At 43.4% G+C, this 15,263-nt stretch overlaps 1 protein-coding gene and 1 long non-coding RNA gene across 5 annotated transcripts in view; one reads left to right on the top strand and one right to left on the bottom strand.

The window, feature by feature from the left end:
• ANKRD55 (ankyrin repeat domain 55) overlaps positions 1 to 15,055 on the bottom strand; it is a 50,192-nt gene extending 35,137 nt beyond the window's left edge. For 3 of the 4 annotated variants that reach the window (XM_084504384.1, XM_084504383.1, XM_084504386.1), the window contains exons 1-4: positions 14,643 to 15,055; positions 5,991 to 6,113; positions 4,114 to 4,244; positions 1,454 to 1,563 (exon numbers count right to left, since the gene is read on the bottom strand). In XM_084504384.1, the coding sequence (XP_084360510.1) occupies positions 1,454 to 1,563; positions 4,114 to 4,244; positions 5,991 to 6,113; positions 14,643 to 14,682 (404 nt within the window). In that variant the 5' untranslated portion in view covers positions 14,683 to 15,055. Of the gene's footprint in view, positions 1 to 1,453; positions 1,564 to 4,113; positions 4,246 to 5,990; positions 6,114 to 14,642 lie in introns of those variants that run through there. The other variant, XM_084504385.1, reaches the window with a different exon arrangement.
• Positions 9,684 to 11,898, top strand: LOC311427795. The gene is made up of 2 exons (XR_014687567.1): positions 9,684 to 9,770; positions 9,979 to 11,898. It is a non-coding gene; the product is annotated as an uncharacterized lncRNA (long non-coding RNA).
• Positions 15,056 to 15,263: the final 208 nt, after the last annotated feature.

A 15,263-nucleotide genomic window follows, 5' to 3' on the forward strand; every position in this document is an offset into this window, starting at 1 on the left:
ACAGCAATCCTACCACTCACATGTGCAGATATTCAGCCATCCCAACTGACATTTCTCTTTTTTCTATTCTTAAAGACAGAATGGATTCCCTTTCCACCTTGTCTCTTAGGCTCTGTGGTACCTGCATTGAAGCATATTAATCAATTATTGGAATAATACATGAACTGGCTGATCACAGTCTCCGGCTTTCTGTGTGGTCCATGTGCTGGAAACAGCACATGGAGTTTTAGCAGGGGACTGCCAGCTTTTAAACTCAGCTGAAAAAGCATTTCATAGCTCACTGCTACATATACTTTTTTAATAATGACATGAGACTCAGGAGTGACAATGAGCACGATGCAAAAGCCCCTGCACAGTGCTCCAGGCATGTCTTCTGGGCAAGGGGCAACTCCAGCCAGGAGGAGACAGAGGACAAAGAATAGAGCAGCTGATGAATTCCTGTTTAGAGCAAAGGTCTGCCTCTGTCTATGGAGAATAAGAAAAATGTTCAGGGAACCCTGCCTGCTGCTGTTAAAGTAGATTACTGTTCCCTTTCAAGTAGCAGCATGAGCAGTGTTGTACAAACATTGTCTTTCTGTGGAAGCTTTGTTTAATGATAATGTTTTCATACTGCTGCAGAAACCTTAAACTATTCTCTCCAAGTGATGCATGAAAAGCAATGATGAAGGTGGAAAATGAAGTAAGCTATTAAAAAAGGCCAGAGAGCAAGATCAGCAGAAATGCACAGAGCTCTGGGCAGGCCTGCTATGGTGACAATGACAAATCCATAACCTCAGTGATAAAGTCACATGAATATTTAACATCTACTGAATGTTTTAACTGTCTCTGATACCTTCCTGTTCCTCCAAACACGATTTACTTCCTATTTTTTTAAGTGAATTTATTAGTAAGTACAAATCAAGACTTAATATATGTTAAACCTTCCTATTATCACAGGCTAGAATGAGACAAAGAGGACGTGTGTTGGAACTTCCTCTCAAGAGGCATGCTTTAGTTTTTACCAGTAGGAGTAGTTAAAAACGAGACTTTCCACCAAACCTCAGCTTCCCCTTCACAGCAGGGGCTCTCAGAGAGATTGTCATGTGGAAAACTTTTCTCATGCTGGCCCATGTTACTTGGAGGAGAAACCCAGAAATAAAGAACTGGTTGTAACATTTCTTGTGGAGTGGTGCCAGAACGATCAAGAGAAACTAGAGTTTCAACCTTTACTATACACATATATTTCAATTTTACTACTTTTTCTCCATTTTTTTTCTCCTGCTGTTGTTATTTTGTATCAGTCTCCTCACCTTGCTTGACTATGTACCCCTGTTATAGAAGCATTAGGCAATGCTTTTCCTGCTCTCCGCCCCTATGACAGCCTGGGATGGGCTCCCCATTGGGCTGGGTAGATGGTTTTGGGGACTACCTGTTGAGATTCAACCAGCAAATGCTGGTGGAGCCTGAGACATACCTCACATCAGGCTCTGCAGTAGCAGCATGTAGTGGCAACCTTCCATTTTTATCAGGTATGTTCTGCTTAGCACCGTTTCTGAGCAGGCTTACACAGCCTTCCAGCCATCCCTGAAAAAGAAATTACAGCATGTCAAAGAAAAAAGTAAAATGCATTAGGCTAGATACTTGTTTGGTGGTTCTGACATTCATATGTGACCCTAGCTGTTTCTGCCACCTGAGGAAATATACTTTGTTTCTCCAATATAGGTCTCTCCCTACTCAGTATGTTTTTTTTTTTTGTAGTCTGTCTCAGAGTAACTCACCCATTGATTTTAATGGAAAAACTTTCCCTTCCCTTCCCTTCCCTTCCCTTCCCTTCCCTTCCCTTCCCTTCCCTTCCCTTCCCTTCCCTTCCCTTCCCTTCCCTTCCCTTCCCTTCCCTTCCCTTCCCTTCCCTTCCCTTCCCTTCCCTTCCCTTCCCTTCCCTTCCCTTCCCTTCCCTTCCCTTCCCTTCCCTTCCCTTCCCTTCCCTTCCCTTCCCTTCCCTTCCCTTCCCTTCCCTTCCCTTCCCTTCCCTTCCCTTCCCTTCCCTTCCCTTCCCTTCCCTTCCCTTCCCTTCCCTTCCCTTCCCTTCCCTTCCCTTCCCTTCCCTTCCCTTCCCTTCCCTTCCCTTCCCTTCCCTTCCCTTCCCTTCCCTCCCCTCCCCTCCCCTCCCCTCCCCTCCCCTCCCCTCCCCTCCCCTCCCCTCCCCTCCCCTCCCCTCCCCTCCCCTCCCCTCCCCTCCCCTCCCCTCCCCTCCCCTCCCCTCCCCTCCCCTCCCCTCCCCTCCCCTCCCCTCCCCTCCCCTCCCCTCCCCTCCCCTCCCCTCTCTTCCCCTCTCCCTTCTCTCTTCCTTCCCCCTTTTTTTCCTTTTCCTTCTTTTTTTTTTTTTTTTTCTTTTTTCTTTTCCTGCAGCTATGGCAAGCAGTGAATGAATAAACAGTGATTAAAAATCTGCTAATTCCTGTATCACCAGCAAATGCTACACATATTCCTGCATGTGAATTTAATTATGCTAGTTTAAACCATGAACAAGAGCACTTAATCTTATTTGCTTTATGAGATTTTAGCAGGGAAGGCAAATCAATACTAAAGAGCCTCAGAGTGTGGTCTTACAAACATTGCTGCAGAAGTTTGAATTAGTGACAATGGTAGGCTAAGAACAGCACGAGAACAGATGGAATGAATCAGTTCTTGGACTAAAACCTTCTATTGATCACTTCAGCAAAACAGCATGTAAACAACCTGGTTGCAATTGCATAAATTTTTCAGCATATGCTTAAATCACAGGGAAGTCAAGTACGTGTTCAAGTATTTTCTTCAGACCTCTGCAAGCAACCGATAAAGACCATTGCCTCCTGTATGAGCTATGTTGGATCAACATCTCCAGCATTCACAGAGGAAAGTCAGAACATCCCTGTTGTGGTTTCTGGTGGAAGTACAAGACTGCCGAATTCTGCATGTGATTTTGAACATGGAGCTCTGCTGAATTCAGTTCTCTGGACTGACATCACAGCCAATGCTCTCTAGACCTCTGATTATATCCATCACAGAAACTGAAATGGAAACTTTGAAGCCTGGGTGGCTTAAATCTTTTCCAGTCATTTCTCTTTTTCCAAAGAATATTTGTTCCCCTCTGGGAAAAGAGGAAGGAAAAATGGAGCATGACACTAATTACGGGATTTTTTTTTTTAATATCTGGCAGAGGAAATGTTTATCCTCAAGTAAGTGAGGCATGCCCCTTGCACTGAATAAGTGTCTGTGAATAAGCATGTTTTGCTTCTTTCTACACATATTTTCTGGCTGAATGTCTAATAGCTTAGCAGAAACATTGTTTTTGTCTTGAAATTGCAGGAATAAACTAGATGCAAGTGATGAGACTTACTCAGGCTGCCACTATATCTGTTTAAATGTACTGGCAGTCATCCAGCCAGAACTCATATCAAGCACTATGGGTAAACATTCCTTCCTCCTTTCTTTCCAACGAGTCAAGAAAGCCTATGGTTAACCCTTCTGCCCAACTAACCTGGTCCCCATCCTCTCCCTGAGATCTGAATTCCCTCTAGTGAGGAAAAGCAGACTAAGGAAAAGAGGACCATCTTTTGGCGTTTCTGACAGACAGCACCACATCTCCCTTCCCAAATTTCTTGATGAGATGTCTTCCCCTACTGTCACTTGCATGTGGGTTTAGTGGGGGGTTGGATTTGCTTAAGAACTGAGTATCTATGCTGATATTTGCAGCACCTTGAACCTGGCCATTCAAGGTCCAGCTCTGTAATGAAGGGAAAACCAATGCCCTAGGTCATGGGGAGTACAGGTAAACATGCTTGCTGGCCACCCAAAGTTGAGATAGGAATATGTTTCCTACAGCATGAAAATCTGATACGGAGGGTGAGATGGGAGAAGTTAATCTTCGTATTAAAGCTGGGAAGGAGCTTCAAGCTCTTTTCCAGTGCACAGAAAACCAGTGACTCCTGAAACCACACAGAGGACCTTCACTGCTATCTAGAACCCAATATTTTGTCTTTTTTTTTTTTTTTTTTTTCCCTTCTGTAATACAAACAGAAATCTTATTTGCTCTACTTATTTCCTCTCTTCACTCCACCTATCTTTCCATCCTCCTCCCCCAAGACTTGGTACCAGATAAGTTGCCACAGATAAACTGGTACGTCCACAAGCATCTTGTGTATTAATATTGGCTCCCATCTTCAGTAAAAGCTTCACGGTATCGACCTGGCGTCCTGACACAGCATGCATCAAAGGTGTGCAACCTGGGGAAGAAAGTCAAGTGTTCTTTTACAACTTTTATTTTGTCAAAGCCATAAGAGAGATATATTTTGTTATTTGCTGATGTTAGCACTGGCAAATTAACAAGTCCTTTCTCTCACAATTCTCCAACAGCTCTGCTCAGCTTTTTTTCAGGCAGGAAGTAACTCCCATGCCAGCTAGATTGCTACTGATTACAGAAAGAACATAACTTCAGAGCAAAAGCCTTGTTTCATTAACTTTACGTCTGGAATAAATATTGTTTTTCTATTGACACGTTTACCATACAAATTATTGACTTTGTACACCATTTTGAAGGCTGATATTCTTCAAAGTGAATAGTTGCCAGGTTATGTTTGGCTAATTTTCTCGAACCACAGCTTTATTTTGTGTTATGTGTTCAAAAGAGGTATGAAATCAAGCTATGTCTTATGCAAAGCTGTATGTGTTTGAGATGATGCTTTATGTAGACAACAACTTATTTTAAAGACTGGATTTGCCCTGGAGTAGTTTCTTTTCTGCCATCACGAGAACTTATTTTATATTCTGCAAACCATTCCTGTGCTGGAAAGAGACTGAAATCTATGTTCAAACTTAATAATCAGATTTATTTAATACTCCATATTACAATATAATTTAATTGCTTCCCCTTCCTTCCATTCTGTTAACTGCTCAACAACAGCAAAGTCTTTCCTGCATAATCTGACAAAGCAATTTCAAGTTACTAAAATGGGAATAAATTTGAATGTTAGAAGCCATAACATGCAACAAGGCACAACTGAAGAATAATTATTCTGTCTGAATTCAGTGAGACTGTTGAGCAAATAAATACACATTATTCAAGCTAAGGTTATGCACACTCTGCCATATGTGTAGGATACAGCCCCATATTTTTTCTTGCAAGACTGGTCTTAGTTACATTTTATGTACAACCTAGTAAACAACTGGAGCTGGAGCTGAAATGCTTCCTGTTTTTAATCAGTCTACCTCCACTCAGAGCCCTTCGTACTGATAAGGATTTGAATACATGGTGTTAATATTAATCCTTCTAAAGAAATTGCAATAAAATATACTCTTGACTAAAAAAAGATTTTCTAGAAAAAAGGTTGCTGGGATCTGTAGCTTTAATAGACATGGAAAATGGATGCATATAAAACTAAGCCATGGGAGAGTGCTTTGTAACAGTGTTATATAGAAATCTGAACAGAAAGGAAAAGGAATGCAGTCTCACAGATTAAACAGATCAGTTAGTTCATTGCATATGGTACAGTTAGCCCTTTGGCAAAAAATCACATAACAAAATATTTCAAATTTAATTGTACCTGTGCACATACTTTTAAAGTGCAAATTCCTGGAAACTTTTACTCTAGAGATGTATAGAATTTATAGGATTTAGCTTTGATAAAAATCTTCTTCCTTCCTTGAAAGGACAGCAGTTTCTCAAGCACCTTTCCGAAGAAGATAAATTCTTGATACAGTTCTGTTTGTTTATGTTAAATAAGCTTATTTTTATTTGTAAGAAAAAAAAAACAAAAACAAAAAAACAAAAAACAAAAAGCCTTAGAGTTACAGGGGAAAAGAAATCTCTAAATTATGCATTTCTAGTGGATGTTCAAAAGAATAACTCAAATTTCCCATATTCTGCTACTAAGCACAATTTTCTGAACACAAAAATCAGGATTTAAGAATGGAAAGTTTAATTGGAATCTGAAGCCCCTAATCCCCTGAGAAAAAGCTCAGCCCCCGTTTACCCTCACTGTCGCAGCACTCCAGGATGGAAGGATCTTCTCGAATCACTGCAGTTAGTGTGTTCACATCACCATTAGCTGCTGCTTGGTAAACTACAGTCAGGTCAATCTCTTCTGCTGCATCACCTATACGGAGGAGTACATCCATGAGTAAGCAGAGAGCAAGTACGAATGATTAACAGTGAAAATAATAGCATGTTTCACTGAATGTGTGTGAATGTTGTAGTGGGTTTACATGGCAAGGTTTTGGTAGTGGGTGGCTGCAGGGATGGCCTCTGTGAACAGAGCCCCAGTAGATGCCCCATGTTAGATAAGGGCCAATTTCAGCCAGCTTCAGAGGCCCGCTGCTGCCCTGAGCCAACAAGCAATATTGTTTGTGCCTCTGGGAGAGCGGATTTAAGAAAGTGAAAAAACCCTGCTGTGCTACAGCAGCTGGGAGAGCAAGGAGTGAGAGCCAGCCCTACATGCAGCCCCCCGGGGCAGTGCAGCAGGAGGGCAGGAGGTGCTGCAGGCAGGCAGCAGCAGTTCCCCTGTGGCCTATGCAGGGAGAGGCCCCTGGTGGAGCAGGCTGTCCCCCTGCAGCCCATGGGTCCCACATGGAGCAGATCTCCACGCTGCAGCCCCCCCATGGGTGGAGGAGCCCCCGGTGGAGCAGGTGGATGTGGCCTGGAGGAGGCTGCGGCCCATGGAGAGCCCCCGCAGGAGCAGGCCCCGGGCCGGAGCTGCAGCCCGTGGAGAGGAGCCCACGCAGGAGCAGGGGGTCTGGGGGGAGCTGCCCCCACCCGTGGGGGACCCGTGCTGGAGCAGTTTGCTCCTGGGGGATGGATGGACCCCGTGGGATGGAGCCGTGTGGGAGCAGTGCTTGAAGAGCTGCTGCCTGTGGGCAGCCCCCGCAGGCTCAGTTGGGGAAGGACAGCATCCATGGGAGGGACCCCATGGGGAGCAGGGGCAGAGAGGGACCGGAAAGGAGCGGTGGAGATGAAGTGCTACTGACTGGCAGCAACCTCAATTCATCCTCCCTCTGCACCACACAGGGGGAGCAGGTGGAAGAGGGTGGATGGGGGAAAGGCGTTTTTGGTTTCTTTCCTTCGTTTCTCACTTCTCTAGCTTGTTAGTAATAGGCAATAAGTCTTACTATCTTCCTGTGCTGAGTCTGTTTTGCCCATCACAATAATTGTCGAGTGACCTCTCAGTCCTTATCTCAACCCTTGTGCCCTTTTCGTCATATTTTCTCCCCCCTGCCCTTTGAGGAGGGGGAGTGAGAGAGCTCAGCTGCCCACCTGAGGAAAACCATCACAGCTCTGTAACTTGAAATGGCATGAAGTGTATACAAACAGCACAGTGGCTTTTCTTAGTCATCTGAAACTTATTTCACCATTAACTTCTTCCAAAAACTGTCTGACATAGATGCTGAAATGGCATAATACAACTTGTGGAAAGTTTCCACCTCTTATAAGAAATCATACTCATATTAATGCATCGTGAATTGAGAAACAATAAAGTAATAACTGAGCTGGCTCATTATATTACTGACTACACTTCTATGAGATAGGATGACACTGGAACACAACAGGTGTTTACAGTTTCAGTATTGTCCCTTATTTTAGTCAGCTGTGAGCTCTTTCCACTGGATGCTATGCCCTGGGAAGAGACCCGCAATCCTATCACAAAACTTGACAGTGGTTTGCTAAAGAAGGGGTGTGCTTTCTTCAAATACTTATTTTCACAGAAAACATTGATAATCATCAAGAAGACTATAATCAGTAGATTGGGAGGGCAGAGTTCTATACATTTTATTCTAGAGATGGCAGAGAAAAGCCGATTGCCAAACAAACCTAACAGCTAAGTAACAGTTAAGGCTAATAAAAAGAAAAACAAAACAAAAAAAAAAAAAAAACAACATTTTAAATGATATGTCTTAGACCCAAGCACTACTGTAAAAACACCTTATTCCTCAGTTCCTGAGAAGATTTTGGGGAAAATCTGAAACAAAGACCAGAGCAGTTTAAAATTACAAGGTCTGTGACAAGGGGAGACACAGAGCCTGTTTAAAACAGGGAGGGATGCAAACCACAAGCAGTCCCCCAACACCCTCAGTAAATCTGTGCCAATGTGGCATTTTTACTGTTCCCCTTGACTTATCTAAAAGCACAGCTACCTGCAAAACAGAAGAATTAAATGACAGAAGGGCATGGTTTTGTGTGGGAATATATTTATGTGCATGAAAATATCATTGATATTTGGTGAGATTATGAACTAATCTCAAGAAAATTAATTTTATTTTTAGAAATAGGCATGAACCATGTACCAATATGTACTTAAGTCATGTATTCAAATTTAATATTCAGAAAAGCACATAGGGCTATTTTGGACTAGATTTGCAGAGAAGACAAAGGAAGTCCCTAACTTGTGAAGCAGACAAAGGGGACAAATCTAGCGAAAGCCCAACAGCTTGATCTAAGCCAAATTAGTTTCAGAGGCACTGATAGCTAAACACATCACTGAGATGATTAATTTAAGGAGAAATTATATTCCTGAGTGGTTTAGAAGCTTTACCGGGCACTCAACAATCAATTACAACATTTACTAATTTTGCTTGTTAGGCTAGGTTAGTAAATATGCTTGCATGTCTATTTCTTGCTTTTATATGACATTTTATAATTTAGAAACTCTTATTGGAAGTAAAAATTATTAGCTGCCAATGTTTGGCAATGCATTATCCATTGGGATTGGAATTCTGAACATACTTTTCAACTCTGCGAGTCACACAGGTGACCAATGCGGAGCATGTTGCTCTCTTCATTATCCTTTTCCATGGAAAGCACTGAGTTTGAAGCTGCACTATTTTTATGACTTTCTATCTACTGAGTTTAAACACAAGTGATTATTTTTTGTGGCCCTTGCAATGGAAGGAAAACCTTCACAAGCCTGTCTTGTAGGACCAGACCCTGAACAGATTTTGGTTGCTAAAGGACTGAATGAGATTTTCCTTGTTTATGGATTCTCTTTTACTAGTAACATGCTTCTAGGCTGCTCATCCCATGTTGTGCATGCCTACATTTCCTTTGGCTTCAGGTGGCCGTTAACCTCTTAGCACCAGGAGTCTAATGAAATATATATAGTTTTTTGGTGTAGGGTCAAATCTGATGTCACAATGAAGTGGTCTAGGTGTTTGGTTTCAGTCAGCTATGGTCTCATCCTTAATTTTGAAAGAGGAATTTCTGATCTCTGCTAACTCAGGAAGAAGGTACAGCTGCAGTGTGATGTATTGTTTGCCAACGCTGGGGTCAGAACTCAGAGCACAACTGTTGTCCCACCACTGCACCACCTTGTTAACAGGAGAAAGTAAAGCTGATGCCTAAATCACATGAGAAAGTTGATTAAAAGAAAGACAGGTTAAGTGACTGATGACTTTTCCTTATGGTTGTGTTTTCTGGAAATAGCATAAATACTTAAGCAGTGCAGAAAAAGAGATGTTTAAAGAGAATTTGAAAAGTGTTAGTACAGTCTTTTTAATATTACCACATTGATATAAATTATATTAAACATTAAATATATATATATTTGAGTGAGAAAACATCTTTAAAGATAATTTTAAAGTATTTGCCACCCTATTCATGCTTGTGTTAACATGTGGCAGGTGAACCCTCATTAGCTCCACATGGGGCTTTGCAACCCAGTGTAATTGCCCACACAAGACCTTCTGTGCCTGGGACACCATCATCACTCTCTGCTTTAAAACTTGGCTGCCATGGAAATGCAATCAACTCTTACCTGGGAAAGGTAAGTATCTCAAATCTGGAGCTCTGATTATGAGTTTGGGAAAACTAGAGAGCTGATATTTAATCTGCCTTCACTAGTGCAGAGGTTCCCATTTCATCACTACTCCACTGACGTGAATTTCCTTTCTTTTTCTCCTCTAATTGGTCTTTTAAATTACACGTTTGGTAAAATTTGTAAATTAAAAATGCTAACTTAGTTTCTGTTCTAGTAGAGAGTCTATCACTCAACAAACTGATCATTTGGCCCAGAAGCTCTGACCTGCGTGCTGCTCAGGGTGCTTGGAGGATCGGGGGACGTGAAGAGCCCTTGCATCTGGACAGTCATCATCAGTGACTAGTACATGAATAAAGAAGAGACTTTACCACAGTGTCCATTAATCAAGTTTCTGTATCAAATCCGGTCTGCAAACTGCTCTCACAATTGTTAAACTCAGCAAACAGATGTTAAAACAAGATCAGGTCTGGTACTTAAAGTGGACTTTGCAATGGGCTGGGATGCAAAAGGGACAAGGCAGGCATTCAGCACTGGCACTGCTTCCCTTGGCCAGTCTGAAGGTACCCAGGAGGGACCAGCTGAGAGCACTGACAAAATGCCTCTCACAGCTGCATGTGGTGGCTATCTTATGGGACTGGTGCAGAGAAGATGCTGCTGGCATGGGGAAAGAAATCATTAGATGTATAGGTACATACAGTAGATCAAAGGGGTCATCACCTCCTTTTATCCATTACACATATAACTTTTATTCTTTTTGCTGTTTTGCCTTGTAATAACCGTTACATTTTCCTACTGTAAGTCTGGAGTAGAGCAATCCAGGCAGAAAAGAAATTCTCCATCTCCTGAGCAGAAATTCTTCATCTCCTGAGCAGAACAGTTGCTTACCCAGAGGGCAAGGTAGCAGGAAGATGAAAGGCATGGATGCACACCTGCACCTGGGACACAGATTCCCTCTACCATTTTTCATTTAACTGAAACCAAAATGCTTTCTCCCCTGTGGCTTTGCTGTCCTCAAAGCAATTGTTCTCCTATATAACGAGAGGAAGCAAATTCTGAATGATGCATGAACAAGTGAATGAATGGATGAATGAACAGATGAATGAGTTTTCCTTGCACCTGCTCTTAGCAGAACATGGACCTCACGCCTGCTAGGGGACAGTGGCGTGAGTGTCCAGGGTGTCTCTAACACGACCAGTGTCTCTGGTGAAGGGAGAGGGCGAGAGAGATGTGTGGTGTTCTGGTGCTTCTTAGGGACAGGGAGCAGGAAAAGCCAAGGGGTCCTGGGTGGCATTCACCCTGGCTGCACTTGGCTGCAGGTGATGTGGTGTCTCCTGTTTCATCTTCCTCCAATTTACCCTGTCCAGGAATGAGGGGGTCTGGCTGCAAAATTTGTAGGGCCTTTCTCTTGGCAGACACCTTCCTGGGCAAAGGAGGAATGGTCTGGAGAGTGGGCATTTTGGGAAAGTGACAGTGAGGCACTGAGTGGCTCCCTCCTCTCTTGCTGGGAGCTGGGCTGCATCTTGGGGCACTAGCATCATGAGCCATAAAGGGATCACAAACAGCCAAATGCCTGGCCCTCTGTCTGCAAATGTGTTAGCTTTATTTTTTTTATTGTCTTTCGGTTCTGTAAATGCCAGTGAGCACTGGTGCTGTTTCAGATGCATTGTATTTTGGAAAAATACTGTGCCACTGGTGAAAGGAAGCTTCAGGAAGGAAGAAGGTCCAACTAACAGCCAATATGTGGAGCATGGGGAGGGAGAAACAACAGGCTGGCACAGCAGTGCTGTAGGAAGGTCTGGAAGAGCCTTAAAGAGCAAAGACCAAACGGCATGCAAGGTTGTGACATTTTCTTTCATAGCTAAAATGCTGAGAAAGCACCAAACTTAAAAGACAACTTATTTGAAATAAGCTGCAGTATTAAAGCATGTCGTTTGTTCCAGATAGGATGAGTCTTTGGGGATGAAAGGAGGTGTATAAAGAAACATACAGAGTGATCACAGGATTTATAGCAATGAAATTACACTGATTGTGACACTAACACTCCTCTGATTCTCATGTGAAGGATGTCTGCTTTACTTAATTTGTGATGTCGGTTGATCTGTTGTTTAGTAAAGTGAATATTGGATGTACGTAAGTGCTCGCTTCCTATTGCATTGTGTTTCAAATATCTAAATGAAGTCATTGCAGGTTAGCTTAGTGTACATGGCGTGGACAATGATAGATTTAGCACTGCTAAAATTCACAAATTTTTACAACTGAAAGATGGATGACAGTATAATTTATGTTAACTGGGGAGAAGAAATATTTATGTACATAATTTACTTCCCTCTTTCATGCAAACACACCCTATTGCACCCCATCTCCGCTCCCCACCCACCCAGTAGCCAAACTCCTGTGATTTTCCAGGGTTTATCATCAGGACACGATACTAGACAGCTATGTGATTTCAACAAAAAGATGCTGCCTGGTTTCACCAAAAGACAACGAATCCCAAACATGGACTGAAATGCACCACTGTGATCTCACTTTGCAGTGATTTTTACCACTGGAAAAAAAACCTTTGCATCCAGTTGATGCAGTTAGCATCCCCTTCTCCCAGCTCCCTGATGTCTCAGGTAATGGGATGTGCCTCTCCGGAAGTACGGGAATAACCTATGTCAGCAGTGGCGGGCACCTCCTGGTCTTAGCATGATAGCGGATGAGTGCAAATCTTGGAAATTGTAACTTTTTCTCTAATATTACAGATTTCCTGATTGCTTAACAAAATAATAACCTGTGTGTGTGCCTGGCTATGAGTGTAGCAGTCCAAGTATTTGTCTGGCTCCTCTGTTTACACGGCAAACATCAGAAGCCGAGTACAGCACAGCACACATTTGAATGGCACCTAACAAGTACTGAGAGGGGAGCAGGGTCTGATAATGGCTTTCTGAAGCACCACGTTGCTACTGCTATCACTATTCGTAGTAACATAAGCTATTAATGAGTGATGCCACAGGAAGTGTTGCAAAGAGGCAGTGTGATTTTTAAGCCTGGAACCTTGTTTTTTTGACCTGTAGCTGAGAGGAGTTTTCTGGTGGGTGGGGTGGAGAATGGGATTGCAGGGGAGGATTTATTGGGCTGACAGATACTGATTTGGTGTGCTTGATAGCTAGTCAGAATTATACCTTTTTATAAATTGCTCCAATGAGCAGCGTGCTCCTTCTCCTTAAAAAATACTCTTCCTGCTTAAATTGGTAATGTGTCATATGTCAAGGACTAACATGCTATTTAGCTAAAATTCACCGTGCACTCCACATCTCGAATAGAGCTCTCTTTGTGCGATAACTAGTGGTTTCAGTGTTCCCTTGCTGTGCGCTGCCTGCTCCTGCAGGCGCTCCCTGTCCTCCTCCCACGCAGTGAGTGGGGAGTACAGGCACTGAAGTCTGAGCCTCTGATGAGCCAGCAGCTCCTACAGCGGTGGTGGAGAGGGGACAGTGGGTGTACCTGGAGGGGGGTATTGCTGGGGAGGTGCTGTGAGCAGAGTGTGGCCCTGGGGAGGGAGGACACAGCTGGGTGGACACAGGGATGGGGTCGGTGTGCACAGAGTCCTGGCAGGAGGAGGGGAGCAGAGCAGAAGTCCTGGGAGGTACTGACAGATGTTACCTCCCAGCTCTCTCTTTTCTATCCGGATAAGTGCTTTGGATCAGTGGTCTCCTGCACTGTTCTATGCTCTCTTATCCATCCGGAGACCTCACTGCTCCTTTGCCAGCCCTGGTTTTGCTCCAGCCTCACTGCCCGCACCACTTCCATCCGCCCTGTGCCCATCAGCCACCCCACAGCGCTGAGCAAGGTGTCCCCTCACCCTCCCCAAGCTCCAAGCACAGCCGTGTTGGGGTACAGCACAAACTGCCTGCAGAAGGAGAGCTCAACAAGGGCTGCTGGGTGCTGCCAAAGCTCAGTCAGCCCCGTACCTCTGTCCTTTCAAGGAAAATGTCCCAAACACGACTTCCACATGTTCTGTGAGAACCTGTCTGTGTTTCTGTGGCACGCATACGTGCCTCAGCCTGTTTGGTGTGGGGCCAGCATGGCTACATCAGCTGTGACTCTTTCCAGGCATGCACTGGAAACTGGAGCCACTGCATACAAATGATTTTGCAAGCTGACTTAGAAATTTGTTGCAACACAGATAATCAAACAGTGACTGCTTCCTGCTCTGAGAATGTGAAAGGAATACCACTGTACAGAGGGAAATACCAGCTACGAGAGAGAAAAGCCCGTACAGGCAAACAAATACATGAAATTCAACCATTTAACTTTAAAACACATGATAAAGTGACATTAGTATTTCCATAGCAACCTTACTATGTAGAAAATCTTCACTTCGGTTCTTTAAACTATATCTTAAATTCATAGTTATGGCAATACTTGTCGATACAGCTAACATTTACTGAAGCAAAGTCAATCACTTATCACCACCTAGTCCTCTCAGTGTATACAAATTAGTAGATTAGGAAAACCAGCTTTTCTTTATTTTTTACTCCATTTTAAATTGCTTTGATTGCTAATGTGGCAATTGTTTTATAAATATATATATTCATAAAAGCACCAATATACAATATAAGCAATAAATACATGCATTCATCTCTCAATGTTAGGCATATGAGCAATCAAATGCTGTAGCTTATCTGCTGAAATATTTTATCTTTAAAAATAACTTTAGCTTTAGGCTGAAATATCCATGCCTGAAACTGATGGAGGGGATTCCCTCCTATGTAACAAAAATAGATCTCCATGAGACCTGATCTTTCCCCAAAATTCTTGCCATTCATTCTGCCAAGTAACATTAGTACATCTGCCTGGGAGGACCACAGATTTTTGAAATTAGGAGCAGTGACTTACCTTTGTGCTGATCAAACACGGATGAGGAACTGAAATCCATTGTGATCTATCTCATTATTTACAACCAGACCAGGCAAAAAGCATCTCTGGGGTTTCCAGGGAGGAATTCCACATATTAGAGCAAACAATTCAGTAGTAGCTGTCACCCATCTTCTTGTCAGAGAATTAAACTTGCTTTATGTTTGCATGTTGTTGTCAAACCAAGGACATGATCATTAGCCTGATGGGGACGGAATATTCTGTTTGCTAGGGATGCTCTTAAAATGACATCCCTGGAAGCTCAGCCGAGCTTCTGAAAAACGTCTTCAGTGAGCAAAGCTGCCTGTGAGCATCTCAGAGAGATGCTGCAGCTCTCCCAGCCTCAGCAGCAGAGTGCTGCCCGTAGACAAACAAGCCTCAGAGGGTGAATGGGATTGTGCTGGCACACGGAGCATGTGCAAAGCTGCGGTGCAGCCTGGGTGCTGCTGGCCTCGCTGTGCTGGTCCAGCGGCATGTGCTGCGCTCACCGACAGCCCTGATGGGGCCACTGCCTGGACCACTGTGTCTGAGGGTGGCTATTCACATCATGTTTTCAGAGGTTACCTATTTATTGATTTAACCACTCTATGCAGAATGTAAAAA

This window comes from Aythya ferina (genome assembly GCF_964211825.1).
Source record: "Aythya ferina genome assembly, chromosome: Z".
Classification (NCBI taxonomy): domain Eukaryota; kingdom Metazoa; phylum Chordata; class Aves; order Anseriformes; family Anatidae; genus Aythya; species Aythya ferina.